At 39.8% G+C, this 19,676-nt stretch overlaps 1 protein-coding gene across 1 annotated transcript; it reads left to right on the top strand.

The window, feature by feature from the left end:
• The first annotated feature begins 2,529 nt into the window (after positions 1-2,529).
• Positions 2,530-19,028, top strand: sh2d3a (SH2 domain containing 3A). The gene is made up of 18 exons (XM_053331524.1): positions 2,530-2,619; positions 2,774-2,891; positions 4,263-4,321; positions 6,517-6,674; positions 11,905-11,944; positions 12,086-12,202; positions 12,379-12,522; positions 12,675-12,961; positions 13,080-13,165; positions 13,982-14,101; positions 14,922-15,079; positions 15,174-15,374; positions 16,573-16,734; positions 16,859-16,974; positions 17,480-17,651; positions 17,752-17,863; positions 18,454-18,639; positions 18,790-19,028. The coding sequence occupies exons 1-18, from the start codon at positions 2,530-2,532 to the stop codon at positions 18,981-18,983; spliced, it is 2,520 nt and encodes an 839-aa protein (XP_053187499.1). The 3' UTR covers positions 18,984-19,028.
• Positions 19,029-19,676: the final 648 nt, after the last annotated feature.

Genomic DNA, 19,676 nt, shown 5'->3' with positions numbered 1-19,676 from the left:
ACTGCTGTTGTGATGTAACTTTGAGAAAAATCTTGGAACAGCTGCTCGGACACTCTGACAGCACCCCTGGTGATTTTATTACCACAGTCTATCATTCACAGCTGGGAAGCCCAACAATTACAACTAATTGGGATGCAACATTTCAAACAGATTCTCTGAGTCACTGGACAAACAAAAAGTGTAACTACAACCTGAAAATTAAATGATATAGCTTAATATATTATGAAATGTTAATCAAATGTATCTGACACACATCATCTCCAGCTATAGACTTCTATACTTCACTAGTTTACTCAACAAAACAACATCAAAAAGCCACCTTCCACTGCTGGTGGTACAGTACAGTGGTGGTAGTGGTTTGTTCTTGCATAAACAAACTTTGGTTGAACCACTCACTTTTCAATCTCTGGGGCTTTATCATCTTACACAATGACAGGATTGGCATGATAGGTGCCGCTACCATGTTCTTTAGAGTAGTGCTTTCTGACTGTTTTGGCTTGTGTCCCCTTTCAATAAAGCAAAGTGTATGCCTGAAACCCCTCGTCACACGTTGCTAAGTCTACCAGTTAAACGAAAGAGGGCTTTTCCAAAACTTTGAATAACTTTCAGAGGCAAAGGGATTGTTTTGGCTCAGGAGGCTTTAAAACTTACAAATGTGTGAGCTCCCTCTAGAGACGTGTCTAAGTAGTAAATCACTGTTACATCCTGTATTCTAGTGGCAGGCGCAGATGTATTAATGTTGTACTGCTCTTGTTTCTATGGTTATTGTAACCTAGTAGTAGTGGTAGTAGTTGTAGAAGTATAGTAGTAAAATCAGCCTATTAATATGAGTAGTAATGATGTACTACTACTACTACTACGAATGATAATAATAATAATAATAATAATAATAATAATAATAATAAACATTGACAACCATACATTTTATTCATAAGACACTCTTTTATACACTGTCGCAAAAGTCCAATTATATTCCAGAAAAAACTGAAAAAAAAGCTGATTGTCGGCTGCTCTCGACTAAAATCCAAGGCTGAATTGTTGTCCTTGCAAAGACCCCTCGTGGGGTACCTACCTCCAGGTTGGGAACCACTGATTTAGGGCACTGGGTCTTTAAAGATCGATTCATTCCCCCTTTTCAAATCACAACTCAAAACACATCTGTTTAAAACTGCCCAGTCCATCTGATGTCAATTGCTCTGTCACTTTTATATTGTCTTTATTTTTGTATTTTATTTGTATTGTTGCTTCTTTTTAATGTGTTTTTAATTTCACTAATTCTATACAGTGTCCTTGAGTGCTAAGAAAGGTGCCTTTAAATAAAATGTATTATTATTATTATTATTATTATTTTTAAAGGACTAGTGTGTGGAATTTAGTGGCTTCTAACGGTGAGGTTGCAGATTTCATCCATCTGAACACCTCTCCCCTTCCAGACTTGTAGGAGAAACTTCTGTGGTTGCAAAATTCACAAGAGGCCCTCTCTAGAGCCAGTGTTTGGTTTGTCTGTTCTGGGCTAGGGTTAGGGCTTTTATAGGAACAGGGCGATGCAACATGGTGGGATCCATGGAAAAGGACCCGCTACCTATTTAGGGCTCGTTCTAAGGCGACAAAAACATGATTCTTATTTTTAGCAGATTACACACTAATTAACACATTCTTATGAATATCTTAATCTGTTTCTGCAAAGTCTCTTCTGCAAAGCCTCATCACCCACTCTGATACAGAAGTCCTGCATCACTTGTTATTTCAACACTAGGTGTCAGTCTTACACATAGCCCTGTTTATCTTGTAGATATTTTTTAAAATCTCATAACATGCTACCTGGACAGACAAACAGAGACAGGCACATCACTATGCATGAATGCCTATCTCTGACTTGACATGTTGACTGCTGTCTAATAGTCTAACATTTTCACTCCCCCCCTTCCTTGTTTTTCTGAGGTCTATCCGTCTTTCATGACATGCTGGGATCTGCCTCAACCTGCGCCCTCCGCCTCCTGAGGGTTCATGCTAATTTCTGCGCTGTGATTTGCTGACTTGTGAGGGGTACTGTGTGCCCACTGCACAATCTGATTGGCTTTTTGAGTGACCCTGTAGGTTTGAGGGTGAGCCGGCTTCAACTTAACTATTACCACAAAGAGCAGACAGACAGACTTAATGAGAGTTTAGATGCGTCAAATGAGAGGAGAAAACAGAGGGGATGTGAGATACTATGAGATAGAAACATCACACAGAAGACAGAGAGAAGTAAAGTCAAAAAGAGTGCCTCGGTGGATCCTGTAAACAAGTAGGTGCTACATACTGAAGGTGCTGCAAGGCAAACAGCTGCAGCTCTGTGCTTGTGTGTCTGTTGACTTATTTCTAAAAGTTAGCTGATGCCATACAACTCATTGCATTTGTAACTATTTTGTAAAGAACCATGTACAACCATGTATGTGTGTGTGTGTTTCTCTGTGTGTGTGTGTGTGTGTGTGTGCACGTGTTTATGGGCATGTAATCTGTATCTTTTCTGCTTTTGGTTGTTCAGACATGAATAATCGCTCCATCGCCTGGTGGCTGAAACAGATCGGCTTGCCCCAGTACACCAAGACACTAGAGAGTGAATATTATGGTCTGGAGGTATGTGAATGAGCAGTGTGTATCTGTGTGGGTTTGTTGACATGTCTTCTTTGCTTTGCTTTAATCTTATTATCATTACTCCATAATCAGTACTCCATAATCCTCCATTTCTTTTCACTCCATTCTGGCTCTCCCTGTTTTTGTTTCTCTCCAGGGTTTGTTGAGTGTAACAGATGGAGAGCTGAAGGAAGCAGGGGTAGAGGATCCCGCACACAGAGAAACCATCCTCAGTCAGCTTTCAAGGCAGCGACAGAGACTGGACCCACACTCTGGTGACACACACTAGCCACACACAAGCAGACATGACCATTAGGCCTCAGTGATTAGTCAATATTAACTTTGTTGCTCAAATAATAATAAAAAAAAGTGTAAATTCAACCTTTATTGACTGGGAATGTATCATGTTATAATGCATCCAAGGCTGTCTTGAAACAGAGAACTGCACCCCAATTCTCCAGGGACCCTATGCGTGAGAATATGCAGCATTTAATCACAATATCAGCAGATGAGGGCTTCATGCATTGATATCTAATCTTCAGGGGGCTGTCTTGAAGAGACTTGTTTTAATCATTTGTCTATTTGACTATTTTTGTTTGCAGTTTTGCATGTGAATATTGCGATAATTTATATCTGTGGCTGGGAGACTCTTATCTTTTAGGTATCCTCTTCAGCTTGCAGAGAGCAGTATCTGTTGAAATCATTCATGCTTAGCGTGACAATTTTTGTACAGGCCAGTGTGTAGTCAAACCCTTCTCTATAATTTATGTCAGTGATTACTAACTTGCGTCTGCTTAGTGTACTTCCAGTAAGTTGAAGATGTTGCATGTGAAAAACTAGAAAGTCCTGAATGAATGATGTCACAAGTTTAACAGTTAGACATCCACTTCAGACTTGATTTACGACATATACAAATACTCTGCTTTGAATAATAATTAGTTTGTTACGTTTTTCCCCAAGTCAAATTCTTAGTTAATCTTAAATCTTTAAAAATGCATCCCCTTTTTCTCCCCTCAAAACTGAACATATAGCTGATTTTAAAAGTTTAACTGCTGGTAAAAGATGTCCTCTGCTGTACTGAATATCCTCAGTGTATGTGTGGTGGAAGCTTCAAGTTACAACTTCACACTTGTGTAAGTTGCATACTGGACCACGATTGACTCAAAACTAGTCGTGATGTAACAAATCATACTTGTAGGTACACGCTTTAAACTTTTAAGACAAGCACAGAGAAACTTTCCTCCTTTAACAGACTGATGTGAAAACAGCTGTCTAGTGTCAAACTCTGCGCATACATCGCTCTGCACAGTGAAGCTCAAACATCCAACTGAACAAAACTTTTTGACTGGAGGGTGACTTTAAAAAATAGTTTGCACTATATATATCTATGCACATAGATCAAAGGAAACATTCAACTTTTTGGGAAATGCACTCATTTGCTTTGTAAATGGAAATGGGAAAACAGTGGCTCTGTCTACCATCACCTCTAAAGCTCCATAATTAACACATCATATCTCATTTGTTGCAGCTTCTTATTTGGAGGATACACATGAGAGTGGTATTGATCTCTCCTTTTTAAATCTGAAAAAAAGACAATTCAGGTACATTTTAAACTATTCCTTAAAAATGTTGTTTTATCCTCACAGGTGTGCCAGTGGAGCGCAGGGCGAGTCGAAAGTACTCTCTGGGATCGTCTATGGATCTGGTAAGACCACAAAGTTGGCACTCAGCACCATCACAAAACAACCAGCAATCGGATTGGATCTAATCTTGAAAATGTGCTGTTCAAAAGGGGAAAAAAAGGATTCTGAAATCAGATTAGATCACATAATCTAGTCTGGGTTATGATCTGGACAAAACCTTCAGTATATGTAATTCAAATCCTTTTAGTAGGTTTGGGATACCTTTGATATATATATTAATATATATATATTTGGATCATGTAGTACATATGCATTTCTTACTTGATTTATTTAACTGCTGCAGTGATAATGTATATAAAGTAGACATCAGGGTACCTATTAAGACTTTCAGTAAAGTAAAGTTTAAAAAAAAGATGTTGTCCCCATAAAATAACCCCCCAAACATCTGTCAATATCAAATAATAATATATGTCAGTTTTCACTGAATATTAATTACAATAGCACAATCATTGGGGATGAACCAGTCAAAAGTAGTTGCATCCCTTATCGCACGTCCACTCAGTTCCTCTTTCTGAGAGAGTGTTGTTGGTTGGTCTCAGGTGCGTCATAAACGTCATCACAGAGAGAGACACTGCCTCTGATAGCGATGTTGTACAGGACAACACAGGCATGCATCATGTTGCACTCTCCTTGTGGCTCCACTCACAAGTAGTTAAGGCATGCAAAGTGTCTCTTCAGAACTCCATTTAAATGCTCAATTGCACATCTTGTTTTGTGATGAGCAGTGGTGAAGCATGACTGCTCAGTTGTGTGCATGATGAGGCCTTTCGGTTCGGTTGGCATACTCCCTCTCCCTCCCATGAGGTGCTTGCATATGCCCAAACCGTACTGGGCAAGTCCCCCTCGTGCTTGGTCCTTTGGAAATGAAACACATTGATTGACCAAGCTGGCCAATACAGTTGACTCAGCTTTTCGCCACATCACTCAGTGTTGATTTATCCTCTCCTGTACTGTGCCCAACAGCCTCGTAGAAAGTCACAGGTGCATAGAAGTGCAGAGCAATGAGGCACTGACAGACTCCCAGACTTCCATTTCTGCATTAAAGTTTGAAGCCCCACATGTGAAGCCCACGTGGGCTGACTGTATGAGCTCCATAAGGGATGTAAGTGGGCTAAGTGGGCAATGTATGGGTCCCATATTGTTTCAGAAATATGGGCCCTACATGTAAAGGCCATGTGGGCTGGTTAACCCCAACACTATCCCCATATGGGCAAACATATGGGGTCTACATGGGTCTCACCCAGTTGGACCCCACCTGGAACTCAGCCAGAACCCATTTGAAGCCCATATGGACAAACACAGGTGGAGCCACCAAGGAAACTGCGGACAAACCCAGTTGGGACCCACATTTGCAGCCCAAATTAAACTCTATGGGGCCCACATGTTAGCTCGATAAATACAAGTGTAAATGATCAGCAAGACGTATTGTGATCTGATTACTCAAACCATAACAAACAGTAATGCATCCTGATGCGTCCCCCACAAGGATGTAACAGGAAAATATGTCATGATTGAGGAAAGTGAGTCAGTTCCTCCTAATGCAGAGAAAACATTTGTTCTGGATCTCAATCTTGTTATTGAGGAAGAAGGTGAGTCCTCACTGGTGATGCCAATAATTGTTGCCACAGCCACTCAAAAGAGAGGCTGGAATTGTTCTTTGCATAAAATGATGATGCCTATAAATCACTTCTTAAAAGAGAAACTGAAAAGGCAGAGGAACAGGTTCATCTGGCAGGGGGGCAAATCACTCTTACCAATCTACAACCAACCAAAGCCAGACTTGAGCTCTGCTACGTAAACGCAGGGCTTCAAGAAACTGGTCTCTCCACAAATTAAGAAATCTAAATGTTCTTCATTTTGTGAACTATTATATTAGATATTTTTCCTTTTCATGTATTTCTGAATTATGTTTATGTGTTTGGGTTAGATAAGGGGTCTGGCTAAACAAGGAAGGGGATGTTTGTATTGTTTTATTGTGCGGTTTTCTGTCTCTTCACACTTAAAGTGACCCCACACCAGCTTTTCTATCTTGTTCTTTAGATAGCTAGTAGCCTACAGTGTGACATAGTCCCATTTAGAGCAATGGTAATCCAGATTTGGGGTGAGCATCAAAGTAAGATGGATTGCCTGATCCTGGATAGGAGAACATAACTAGGCCTGGGAGCCACACTTTACAGGTTTCTATAATTTCCTGCAGGTGAAGACGAGAAAGGATTTATTTCGTCAGAGTGTTCTGCCTCGCCTCCAGCGGGCTGAAAAGAAACACCGCCTTTCTGTGTCCTGCTCCCAGCTCCGCCCTCTGAACGAGGACCACACTACCAGTGAGACAGAACGCTATCAGGACAGCAAGCGCAGGTAGGCCGACCCCCAATGGCTGTAGTATCTGTGTCTGTTAAAGTGACTAATAGCGATTAGAGTGTGTGTGTGTGTTTGTGTGTCTGTGCGCATGTGACAGAGAGATATCCACTTTCTACAAGTCGGTTGCTCATGTTTGGCTAATAATTAACTAGTGCCTCATAAAACTTACAGAGCTACAACTGAAGTAGGCATACTCGGAAATCAGTCATCTAAGAACTGACAACATGAAAGACAAGACTTTTTGGACATGAGACAACACAACACAATGGTCTCTACCAGGAGGACAGCAGGGGTTTATAATAGAAAACACACCTTGGGATGTTTTTACATACTTCCCTCCCAGTGAGAGGTCAAGGACACACTGTGTGTGCGTGTGTGTGTTGCTGTGTGTGTGTAAGTCGTTAATCTTTTAGTCAAGGCCTTTATGCAGAAGTACTTCCAATGCCAGCTCAGGTGTGTCACTCAAATCGCAAATAGACATAATGGTGCATTTATACATTTTAGCCCTATTAGGCCAGGTAGTTTCGAGACACATGTCTCAAAGTTTCTACTGCTATTTTAATACAATATGAGTAAATGGAATTTGTTTTTTTTGATACTTCAATTTTGAGGAGTATTTCTGCTTAAGTGAAGAAAAGTTTAATAAAGCCTTTTGTTGGTGTTTGAATTGCATTGTGGATGATGTGGGTGCCTGGAAGTTTTTGAGTTTTCAACGAAGGAAAACACATGAAAATAAAAAGACAACTGATCCTTTGACAAATACTCAATATAAAGCTCACATCAGATCCAGTAGAACATTTTTTTGATAAGGACGCCCCTATTTTTGGCTGAGCCCTTTGAACACTAGTCAACATCAACATCTGTCAGCAATATGAATGGACTACCGAACAGACTCTGTTTTAGTGGCCACGTGACCCCCCTGGGCCACAGACCTGGGTCTGGTAAGCCTGTTTCATTGTCCTTTCATGCTGCTGACAGATGTTCCTGTTTAGGTTTTTACATGCTATTTTTCATTGCACATAAAACCCAAATGATCTAATTGGCAATATACAATACAAGGTATGGAAAACATAGGTCTATGTATGTTTTTTTCTTTTGTAATTCAGGTGAATCTTTTAATCCCCTTCTAGTTGGAAAAACTGCACCCTTTTCTTTAAATGTAAGAACTGACAGATAGTGTCAGCGTTTAAACTGAGGCTGTCAAGTTCAGGCATATCTCTGCTCACCATTCATCAAGTGCTGAATGCCAAAAAAAAGTCAGCGGTAGTAAAAATGTGTCTCAATGAAGTAGAAAGTAAAATACCCACACATACACATATTAATGTGCTGTCCCAGAAAATCACAGCCATTAATTTCTTAAAGTAGTTTAGTGCTCAAGGGAGAAAAACACTTAAAACTGTACCAAGCTATTGATTATTTAAAGATTGGTTAACAAGCATGTGTGTGTGTGTGTGTGTGTGTGTGTGTGTGTATTTTCCTTTTATGGTATGTGGGCTGACTGGTTTTCTCTTTTCTTTTTCTTTTTTTTTTTGACTTGAGAGTTGCTTGTATTGGGAAATCACCCAGTTTGTTTAATGAAACGTTATTCAGATTGACAGCCTAAAAAGACTAGCTAAGAAAATAAAAGGGGGGGATTTGCCCTTTTACATACATACATACCACTCTGTGCTACCTGACTGCAGCCAGGTGATGTGTCAGCTCGGCTGGTGTCGGTATCCGAAGAATGTCAGGCAGATAGCGGCGTTTCAGCACCGGGGGGCCGAGGCGGGGGAGCAGGGAGCAGGGAGGGAGAACCTGTGGGAACTCGTCCGAAACAACGCTGGAGACGAGGGGCGGAGGGAGGGATGAGGGAGGAGAGGAGAAGAGAAAGGGGGCTGGCAGGGACTGGAGAGTGGAGAGAAGGATTTTTTACTTCCCAGCTGTTTTTTTTTGTTTTTTTTTTTGGGTGGTGTTTTCGCTTTGGACCACAAACTTCCAAACATGTCTGGAAACAGTGAGCACTGAAGAGGAGTGACAGGTAGGACCATTAGCTGCTGCTTTCTTTTTTTTCTTTAATTACTTCATTAATTAACGCGAGATGTTACCGACGTTTGTAAAGTTTTTCACACCGGGTTTACTCTAAAAACGCCGGTCTTTCTAATCAATTATCGCTAATAATGATAGATATCTGTTCCGACATGTCACTCAGTCCAAACCTTGCCTTTGTCTTGTGTTAAAAAAGTCGATAAAAGAGCGAGTTAGTTGACGTACTTACCTGTAGCATTGCCAGCGAAAATACCTGTTGCACAATTTAGTAGCAGCAGCCAGTTCTGACTCAGAACAAGCATAACTTACCAATTTAAAGTCTTTAAACTACAGTGTCTATTAGTTTAAGTCTATGTTGATTACAAAATACAGATGTTGGCTAGTGAAGCTTAATAAAACAGATTTAAAGCCTAGTATGTGTTTTCATGTTGAGTTTTTCCACAATGGCACATTGCACAGGTGTTTCTGGTGTGCTGCCCGGACCAACGCCCCTAAAACAGGATGTGGCTCCCTCTGACTTCATATTATCTGGATGTTAGTATTATTATATGACTTTCTGTCAGTGTGATAGTGTTGTTTCTACAGCTGCAACAGTTGCCACTTCATTCATTATACATAGCTACGCCTAATACAACAGGCCTGCTGTAAATCCACAAAGCCTTTTTTTTTTTTTTTTTTACAATTTTTTGACATTTAATAAACAAAATGATTAATTGATTGAGATCTATAATGCAACAGCCCTAAATCATACCTTCCTGGCGTCTTTTTAAAAAATGTTTTAGAGTTGCTGTTTCATACTGACAACTGCTTCTAATATTAGGTTCATTCTTATGCTAAATAGTGAAAATACCTCTTTAGTATAATGTGTATTATTTTCACTATTTTCTTGACATTTAAGAGACCAAATGATTAATTGATTAATTAAAACCTAATACAACATCCCTCCAGTAAATCATACCTTCATGGTTATAATGTTAACTTGTTGTTGCATTATGCTGAGAGCTGTTTTCAATGTTATATTCATCATTTTTATGTCAAAAAGAGTAGAAATAATAATGCAATGTCCTTAACTATAATAGTTCTAATAGTACATTTAATTTAAAGAAGGCCTTTTTAGACATTCAATGATACTTTGCATGACAAGATCATTAATACATATCCAGAAAACTTTACACAACACAGTACAACCGCATTGACGAGAAGAGCTCAGAGGATTAGTGGATTAAGTAATGAGTTGCCTATTAAATGAATCACCAAATATTTTGATAATTGATACATTCATTGTATTCTGTAATTCATTTAGTTCACAATATGCAAATTCTCTGACTCTCAAATGTGAACCCTTTTATGTTTGTTTAGTTTTTTAATCTTCTAGGACAATAAACTGAATATCTTCTGAGTTGTGGACGTTTGGTTGGGACAAAACAAGACATGAGGATGTTATTCTTGGCTTTGAGAAATGGTGATTGGTAATTTTCACCATGTTCTGATATTTTATAGACCATACAACTAATCGATTAATCAAGTAAATGATCAGCAGACTAATTGATATGAAAATAGTTGTTTGTTACAGCCTGAAATGATTAGTTGCTTGATCAATTGGTCCATCAACATAGAATAAATCGTTTTACATAACTGAATAATTCATGTTATTCAAGTTATTTTTTTAGGAAAGAAATGCAAAACTAACTCTTCAAACATAAGCTCTTCAATTATGAGCATTTGTTTTTTGTTTTTTTCATTTTATGTGATCTTAAAAACTGAATATCTTTAAGTTTTGGGCTCTTAGTCAGGAAAAATAAGCAACATGAAGACATAACATTAGGCTAAATTGTGATAAGGTTTCCACAATTAACTTCTAATGTTCTTGTCAAAATGATTGAAAACATAATTAGAAGATGAATTAATAATGAAACTATTAGCGGTTGCAGCCTTGTACATAGAATTAAACATTTAAAAGCTGTTTTAAGTTGAAACTTTTTAAACATAGTAAATAAGAGCTTTCACAATGTTTTTGAGGAGGAAATCCAGAAGGAGGCAGTAGCTGTTCAGAAGACCGGGTCACCCTAGACTCTGTGTTTGGTCCTGCAGTTTCCTCTTTCTATTGAGGACCCTGTGGTCAAGTCTCAGCTTTTTCTGGTAGTTTTGGGTTTTTTTAACAGCCTTGAAAGACTTAAACTTCCCTAGCTACGGTTGTTTTTTAGACTTAAGATTATAAATAAATGACTGTATTTCTCCTTTAGAAATTTATTACTGTCCGGCAGCATAGAGAGGGGCTTTACAACAGCTTTTTGACAGTCATATTATGTTGGAAAATAAAACAAATAAGATCTATTTTAGGCTGTGAAAGTTTCCTGAAAAGTCCTGACAGTGATTTTAGTTTTTAGTTTATTCAGTCAGTTGTTGTTTACTTTATAGGCAGCTATTGATTTCCGGAGGAGTTTCCTTGATGAACTGTTCCAGATCTTGCAGATTAAAGTCAGTAATGAAAATCTGAAAAATGCAAATAATTAAACAACAATTGAGACTTATTTGTATGTCTGGGGTTGCTGTAGATTTATAAATGGATAGACGGGGGGTTATTTTAATACTACCCAACACAAACCTTCAAAAAGACAGTAAAATTGAATACCTGAATTAAATCAACCACGCTCATTTTCAACAAAGAAAACAAACATTATAACCTTGGGATTTGTTGCAAAGCTCTTGTATTTTACCAAATTACTATGTGTACCTAATGATTTGACTGCAGGATGTACAGAGAAGTATCAAAGTACCTTGTGTTCGAGGGGGTCATGGCAGGGTGAGCATGCAGCCCTGCAGCCATCCCTGAACACACCATTTGTTCCACATTGTTTATGCATGTTCACACAAAGAGAAGCAGGCATACATTTAGATTCGGGTAGTAATGGTTCATGTGATGGCTGGGAGTTATTTAGTTCAGCCTTGTTGTGCGTTCCCTGAGCTGTTCATCAGTGAGCGGCGTGTTTACAGCGGCAGGAAGTAGGAAGGAAGGAGGAAAAAGAGCCAAGCTATTAAAAGTCCGTCACTTTGTCTGCTGTTAATGACAGACCCAGACCTTGGCAGTGGCCTTCCATCCTTGTCCTGTTCGTGCTCAGAGGAAAAACACAGCGCCATCATCTGTAGCTCCCTGGGGTTCAGTTTAGTAGCTCCAAATCACCTGTGCTCTCTTGTTTTTCAGCAAAAGGAGGAGTGTCAGCGCATACTTCAGCCAACTGAAGGTAAGAGGTCAAGCTAAACGCCTCTCTGTCTCGCTTTGGCGGCCTCTCTTTTTTTCCACATATTTTGATTCACACCCCTGTTTATATAAGACATAGAAGACATTCAGATTAACACTGTGGTTGCTGATGTTTGTGCTGCAGGTGTTTGGTGGTCGGAGAGAGATGGACTCACTGAAGAAGGAGCTGGAGGAGGAGTTGAAGCTCAGTACCGATGACCTGAGGAGCCACGCGTGGTACCATGGACCAATTAGCCGAGAGGTGCTCAATGGACCATATTTGCTTGCTTTCATCATTATTATTATTATTGTTATTATTATTATTATTATTCACACTTGATAAAACTGTTGGTACTTAAATACAGTACGATCTCACCACACATGTGCAAACCTCCCACAACCAGTTGACTAAGTTAACCTTCTCTGATTTGTCTCCAGGAAGCAGAGACTCTGTTTGAGAGGGATGGAGACTTCTTGGTCAGAGACTCGAGCTCTGCCCCCGGTGACTACGTTTTGAGCTGCTTTTGGAAGAACGAGCCCATGCACTTTAAGATCATACGAGTGGTCCTGCGTCCTAAAAAGGTGTGTCTGTGTTTTGTGTGGCTTTTAATAAAACTAAAATACCATAACATTTGCTGGATTTTCTTAGTTTTTTATATAATTGTAAAATGAATCTCAAAACAAATAATTTCTCTGCTTGAAATATTATGTGTCTGCCTACATCTGTGTGACAGGGCTACTCCCGGGAGCTGTTCCAATTTGAAGACGATCGCTTTGACAATGTTCCCGCTCTGATCCGTTTCCATGTGGGTGGACGACAGCCCATCTCCCAAGCCTCAGGTGCTGTGATTTTTCACCCAATCACACGGACCATTCCTCTGCGTGTCATCAGTGAGCGACATGCGGAGTGCAAAGGCAGCAGTGGAGGCGCGGAGGGAAGATCACACGCTGAGCGCAGTAAAAGGCTCAGCTTCAGCTCTGCACACTCCGACACGCTGCAGGTCACCAGTCCACTACTAAGGTGGGAGGAAGTATGTTGAAGTGTAGTGTAGTGCACATAGACGTGTGGTGTGCACTTTGCATGTGGTAAAACTAATAAAAATAAATATGCTCATGAACTTTTATTTTATGTGTGACAGGAGTGGAAGTCAGCCTGCTAACTTGGAGAATGTGGGTCGTAGGCCTTCACTTCAGACTGCGCAGTCTGACAGCAACCTACGAACTGGTACATTAACAGAAACACACACAACCCATTCATGCTTGTCACTATTTACTCTCAATGTCAAATGAATGCTGCTGTGTCGCTTTGTAGCTCTGTTGTGGCCGCCAGAAAACGATTTGCTGTTATCCAGCCAGTGTGTTAGAGTCCACCAATACAAAATGGAGATAAGATAGCGTGCTGTGAGCAGTAATCACAACGAGTAAATGAGTAAAGGATACAGTTGCCACTTGGATGAGCTGCAAATTTGTTTTTAGCTACACTAACAGCATGGCTCTTGGATGGCAATACCAATATCTGTCAGTCGGTCCACCACTTTGGTCCAGACTCAAATATCTGACTAGATTAAAATTTTGTACAGACTTCCTGACTTTTCATGCAGTGTCATCATCAAACGTTGAATCTCTCTAATAGTTTAGTTTCTGATCAAATACTTGTTGAATTGTTTAGTGCTAATTATAAAATATTCACACGCTTACACACTAAATTAAGATAGTGAATGTGAATTTCAGCATGTTTTAAATTCTTCTAAAACATGACAAATATTGCCAACACTCAGTAACAGACCATTTAAAGATGCTCCACGTCTAAATGATTCCTGTAGATATTTTAATTTAAGATGTAATGGAGCTGTTGGACTGCCTAAAAATCTGATATGAGCGTCGTCTGCTGTTTGGTCAGACAGTATTGTAATTCCATAAGTAATTTGAGAAGACGTGAGAGTATAGAGAAATCATCATTCGAACACTGAACAATAATTGAGAAGAGCATAAAATCCATGTGTTATTTATGTTTTTAATTTCCTGACTCCTCCTCATCCAGGTGTCCCTCAGAACACTCAGTCAGAGGACACTGGCCCCGCCCCCATCTCCCCTGTGTTTCGCACTGGTAGTGAACCCTTGCTGAGTCCACGACCACGACACACACGCCCCTCCCATCCAGGTAACACACACACACACACACACACACACACACACACACACACACACACACACACACACACACACACACACACACACACACACACACACACACACACATCTTTAAAAGCTTTTTTATGTTAAGATGGGGTATCTCTTGCAGTGAGTTTATGGGTACAGTTTCCTGTTGCGGTCCCTCGCATGATTGAAGATAAAACCAGCAATCACATGAACTAGAAAGAAACTGAAACTTCTCTAAAGGAGACCTATTAAACTTTTTCTTTTTTTCAGTTATATAATGTTATCTTCAGCCTGAGCTAAAGTCAGCTTTTGACAGATTCATTTTATGGTCACTGACATCATTTCCAGTTTATGTGAAAGCTGTGGTTGCTAGGAGCAGAAATATATTGATCTTTAGAGTTATTACTTCTGTCCACTTATAACCACCTATACAGCAGCATCACTTTTATTGTGATTGTTACCATTTTTCTGTGGTTATTCTTTTGAATTGTGACAGAAACGGGTACCCACTGTAGCTTTGTAGGAAGATGACATCCTTATTCCAAATCCCGCCTACTAAACTGTAATTAGTCAGTAATTTCTTTAACTTGGGAAAACAGACACTGGTCTGGAATCAGGTGGTCCTGCAAAAAGTGGATTCTGACTATGTGACTTGAATTCCTCTTGGACTCAGCTTAAAACTCATTTTGTCAGTACATGCGCTGGCAATTTAAGCAGGCACAAGTTGCAGCAGTGACTAATCAAAATGTTAAGGTAATAAAACACACACACACACCCTCCTGTGTATAATACACACAAAACATTCCTTTCCATCCATGTAGGTGGTGGTGTGACTTTGCGAGGTTCAGATGGGCAGCTGCACCCAAGAGCTCCTCCTAAACCTCTCCGGGTCTCTACTGTCTTTCCCAACGCAATTCCTCCTCCTCCAACAGACCGGGACGTTGATCCTTCCTCTTTCTACGACGAGTTGGTCATCCAGGTAAAAAACGTCTGCTAATCATTTACAGTTCAGTTGATCACAGCTTTTCCATCGTCATATCTCTCTTTTTATATCCACTTGTTGTTACGTTTAGGTGCCACAGTCGCGGCGGAAGGGTCACGTGGACCGATTGCGTGCAGAGGAGAAGTGGCAAAGCCGTGCCCGCCTCACAGAGACTTCCTTTGGCTTCCTGGAGGCAGAGAATAATGAGGCGTCATCACATCTGCCGTTTGACAAAGAGATCCAGAAAAATGGAGCAGAGGAAGTGGAGGACTGGCATTTTGAACGTCCACATGTTCGTATTAGTCATATTTAATTTACAGTTTATAGTTGGCACGTTTGCTTATGTGTGCTTATGTGGAGGTGATGTAGCGATTTTATAGACTAAAGCAATGTATCAGCTCTGTAATTACAGTAGAAGCCAGTACATTTTTGCTGTTTTAAAATTAATCTTCAAATGCATTATGAACAGCTTTAGCTTTTCAAATGTTATTTTCCCACCATTCATCGTTTCCATTGATTTCTTTAATAATATAAATCAGACTCTCAAGATTTATTGCAGTTAAAAAATTCATCACAGAACAACATGCCTGAATTCAATATTGGGAAAGTTGCATCTTATAGCAGGGTACGGCTATTGAACTGCATCAACATGTGGAGCTGAACAGAGATGACAGAAAATCATTCCACAATTCATTATTTTGTAACAAAAAATGTGGTTGCAGCCTCTAAAGTATGACTTTCACTGGTTTTCTTACTCCTTTTATAATACTAAACTGAATATCTTTGGGTTCTGGCTGGAAATAGAAGGACTTAAAAAGTTACCTGGGGCTCTGGGGAATTGTGAAGGACATTTTCCACACATCTGCAGGTTCATATATATCAAGGACACATCCGAAGCACCGTATCAATAATAACTGACATGATTAATTGATCAAGAAATTAATTGGAAGTTTACTCAATTTTACATGTTGTATTACCATGAATTAATAGTGTAGCATTGACAAATATAGTTGCAGACTTGATGTTCACTGATGGATGACACAACTCACGACTCCAATAATAGATTTTAATATAATTTCAACAGAAAGAAACTGTGTAAGAGAGATTAACTTAAAATACAAAGATATAGGCAAGGCAAGGCATATTTTGGAATATGTGTAGTGAACCACCGGAGCTAAAGTTTCACCATGTTCCTGTGGTCCAGTGGATATGGAGCCTGCCTTTGTTTAAGCTGACTGCCTTTTAAAATCAATTCATCTGTCGTCATGTTATTTATGACCTGTGATGGCTGAATGACTCACTCTCTTTAGCCACCAGGTGTCAGAATGATACTGTATGTGTAACAGCTGTTTATCACTTAGAAATAATAGCCTCAGAATAAACTCAGTAATTAACAGCTCTGTCAATAAGTGTTGCACCTGCACCTACATAGCAGAGGGACCGTTGTGTACTAATGTTATAATATCTTTCTTCTTCTTACACCATCACAGATGGAGTCAGGGTCATGTTTCCAGTTGGATCAGTTTGAGTCGCTGCTCTTGCCGGAGAACAACCGACCCCTGGAACCAAGCGTCCTGCTCTCACTAAAAGAGATCTTCAACCGCTCAGACTCCAACAACACCGCTCTGCACATGCTCAGTGTTGACTGCCAGGTATCCGCACAACCGCCCAACACAACAACAGCAAGAGTAGCTAAGCTGTTGGAGTAGTAATCACTCTAGAAACTGAACCTAAAGCCTGACTGGCCATTGATTAGTCATTATTGTGGTACTGCAGGTCGCACGCATCGTCGGGGTGACTGATGAGCAGAAGAGGATTATGGGCGTCGAATCAGGGCTGCAGCTTGTCACTCTTCCGCATGGGCGCCAGTTACGACAAGACCTGTTAGAGAGGTACACAGAGCTGCCGTAGGATGGATTAATGGATATATTAAAGAGTTGGTTCACTCACATGATAAAAAATCGTATTAAATTACTTGTGGCACCTAAACATATAGATGCCTTTAGTCCATCTCTGATCTCAGACATCAGCACAATACAATGGAGGTGAATTGAATTTTGTTTTGTGTTGCTGACAGCATTAGAAAATTAAATTGACAGTGATGTCTTTTCTTAGAATCAGTGTCCCTGTTACTGTCATAATACACAAAAAATACATAAAATACCATAATTTATGGTAAATAATAGTTCTGTGGAGTAACTAGGACACTGACTCTGGACAGAAACATTGCTGCTTCAAAGTAATTAAGACTTATTCTTCAATGCTGGAGTGGTTACAGACATGTAAATGACGCATGATACTGCTAGAGGGAAGTGAGAAATCTCTGCCTTACCAACTGCCTTATTCAGTTCTGCCCACTGACACGCACCCATGACCATGTAATGTTTCATTTTATAGACATCATCTAATATCGCTGGGAGTCGCAGTGGACATCTTGGGCTGCACAGGGACTGTGAGCCAGAGAGCAACTGTTTTACATAAATTAATTTTATTGGCTGAAGCCCTGAAAGACCACGCCCACAACCTTTACTCATTCTCAGCTGTGATGAAGGCTCTGGAGATGCCTCAGGTAGCATAATCATCACAAATATATGGTGCAATATGCAAAACTTTGTAATATGGAAACTAGTTTTCCCACACTCAACATGTCTTTACGTGCATGTGTGCAGATAATGCGACTGGAGATGACGTGGCGAGCACTGAGGAGGAACCACACAGAAAGTGCCGTTTTATTTGAGAAGAAACTGAAACCATTCATGAAGTCGCTGAACGACGGAGACGGTGGGTGTTGAAGAGAGAAGTGAAATAAAGAGTGATGGATGATTAAGTCAGTTTGTCTCAAATGTAAAACAGACTGAAAGAATAGACACATGAAAAGGATTTCAGAAAGTTTAAATATACAGTAGAGTATAGAAGACAAGGTTAATTTTATTATGTTTTACCACATTTAAAAGAGAATTAGGCTTTCTGCTGAATTGGATTTGCAATTTACACACAGTTTATATTTTTACACATTTATCTAGTATGTAAGCTTAGACTATTCCTTTATATGTACATGAAGGTGTAGCTGGGAACAGCAATGCCAATTCCCCTCAGATGTCTTTTAAATTGTTTTGCTTGACCAACAATCCAAAACTCAAAGAGCTTCAATTTACTATCAGAGATCGAAGAAAAACAGCAAATATTCATCTTTGAGTAAAGATGAAGTTACTTAAACGATGAATCAGAATGCTCATTTATTAATTGTGTAAACTTCTAGGGTTTGGAATAACACAGGTTAAAGGAAGTTCTGTATAAATAACACTGCCCCATTTTAAAATGATGAATACATTGCATTAAGTCTGATGTGTACTCTGTTTATTTGTGTGTAGATTCTGTAGTTCAGGGTCCCATAGCTTTGCCTCACCTGATTCCTCTGCTGATGGTGATGGAGGGTGACGACCCCGTCGAGGACAGCGAGCGAGGATGTCAGCTCCTCTATGACGTCCTTCAATCAGCTCGCAGTGCTGCACTGCATGCCCAAAATTATCAGCAGCATGCACACACTCTGCTATCAGGTACACACATGCAAACACAGGAACGTCCTCGCTTTTCATACACACAGCTACAGACATTTTAAGGTGGAGTAAACACCTGCATTGCATATAGCGATAGGCCATCATTAATTTGTAGTATCTGATCAAATGTTTATCTCACTGCTCCAACAGGAGGCTGGGAGCCTGTCCCGGAGCTGCTGGAGGCTTTCCGGACAGAGTTCGCCCTGCGGCTGTTGTGGGGTCAGTCAGGGGCAGAGGCTGACAAAGAGGAGCGCTACGAAAAGTTTGACAAGATTCTTTGTGTCCTCTCAGATAAACTGGAGCCTGTTGAAATGACCCCACAACCACTTGACCCTCTAACCTGAGCCTCAGGGCCTGTTTCACTAAGCTAAAAGTGAAATCAGTACTTTCATCACTAGAAAGATGAAAGATGTTTTTAGTTGAGCTTTGGCGTGTTGCGGTAGCCAAGGCAGAGATCTCATACCCCTGAGATGATACCGTCATAGGGAAGTTATTTTCTCCTTTACTAGCTGAGATGTGACTGTTTGTTGAGGTTGTCAAGTAACAACTTGTAAAAATTGGAAATATGCCTGGAATGTGTCCTTTTACTGTGAAAAGGGCGGTGTTGAATTAATTTTCCTTTTTCAGGAAATCAGAAATTGTTTACTTAGAAACTAGCATCTGTTTACTCGCCCAAAAAGTGCATTTCTGATGCTCAGACACTGTTTTATTGATCAACACCATTTGACACTTGAGGCTCCAAAGGAGATGCATCAACATTATTGACTCCTTGTATATGAACTGTTGCTTGGAAGGGGCCACACTGGAAATTATGCTCTTCATTTCCGTTTCTAATGCAATAAATTAATGTGTATATTTTCTGGTTTTGTGTGTTAAAATTCTTATAATAATACTGCAAGAAACAACAAAGACACATTTTTTTTACCTTTTCACTTTATAACTCAAATGATACATGTAAATACATACATTTGCTTTTTAAAAATGGATCATACAATAATACCCATTAAATGTTGAGAAGAACGTCTAGTAGTGCAGGG

The sequence above is a fragment of the Scomber japonicus genome, chromosome 2 (assembly GCF_027409825.1).
Source record: "Scomber japonicus isolate fScoJap1 chromosome 2, fScoJap1.pri, whole genome shotgun sequence".
Classification (NCBI taxonomy): domain Eukaryota; kingdom Metazoa; phylum Chordata; class Actinopteri; order Scombriformes; family Scombridae; genus Scomber; species Scomber japonicus.
This window is presented reverse-complemented; position numbering and strand designations above follow the sequence as displayed.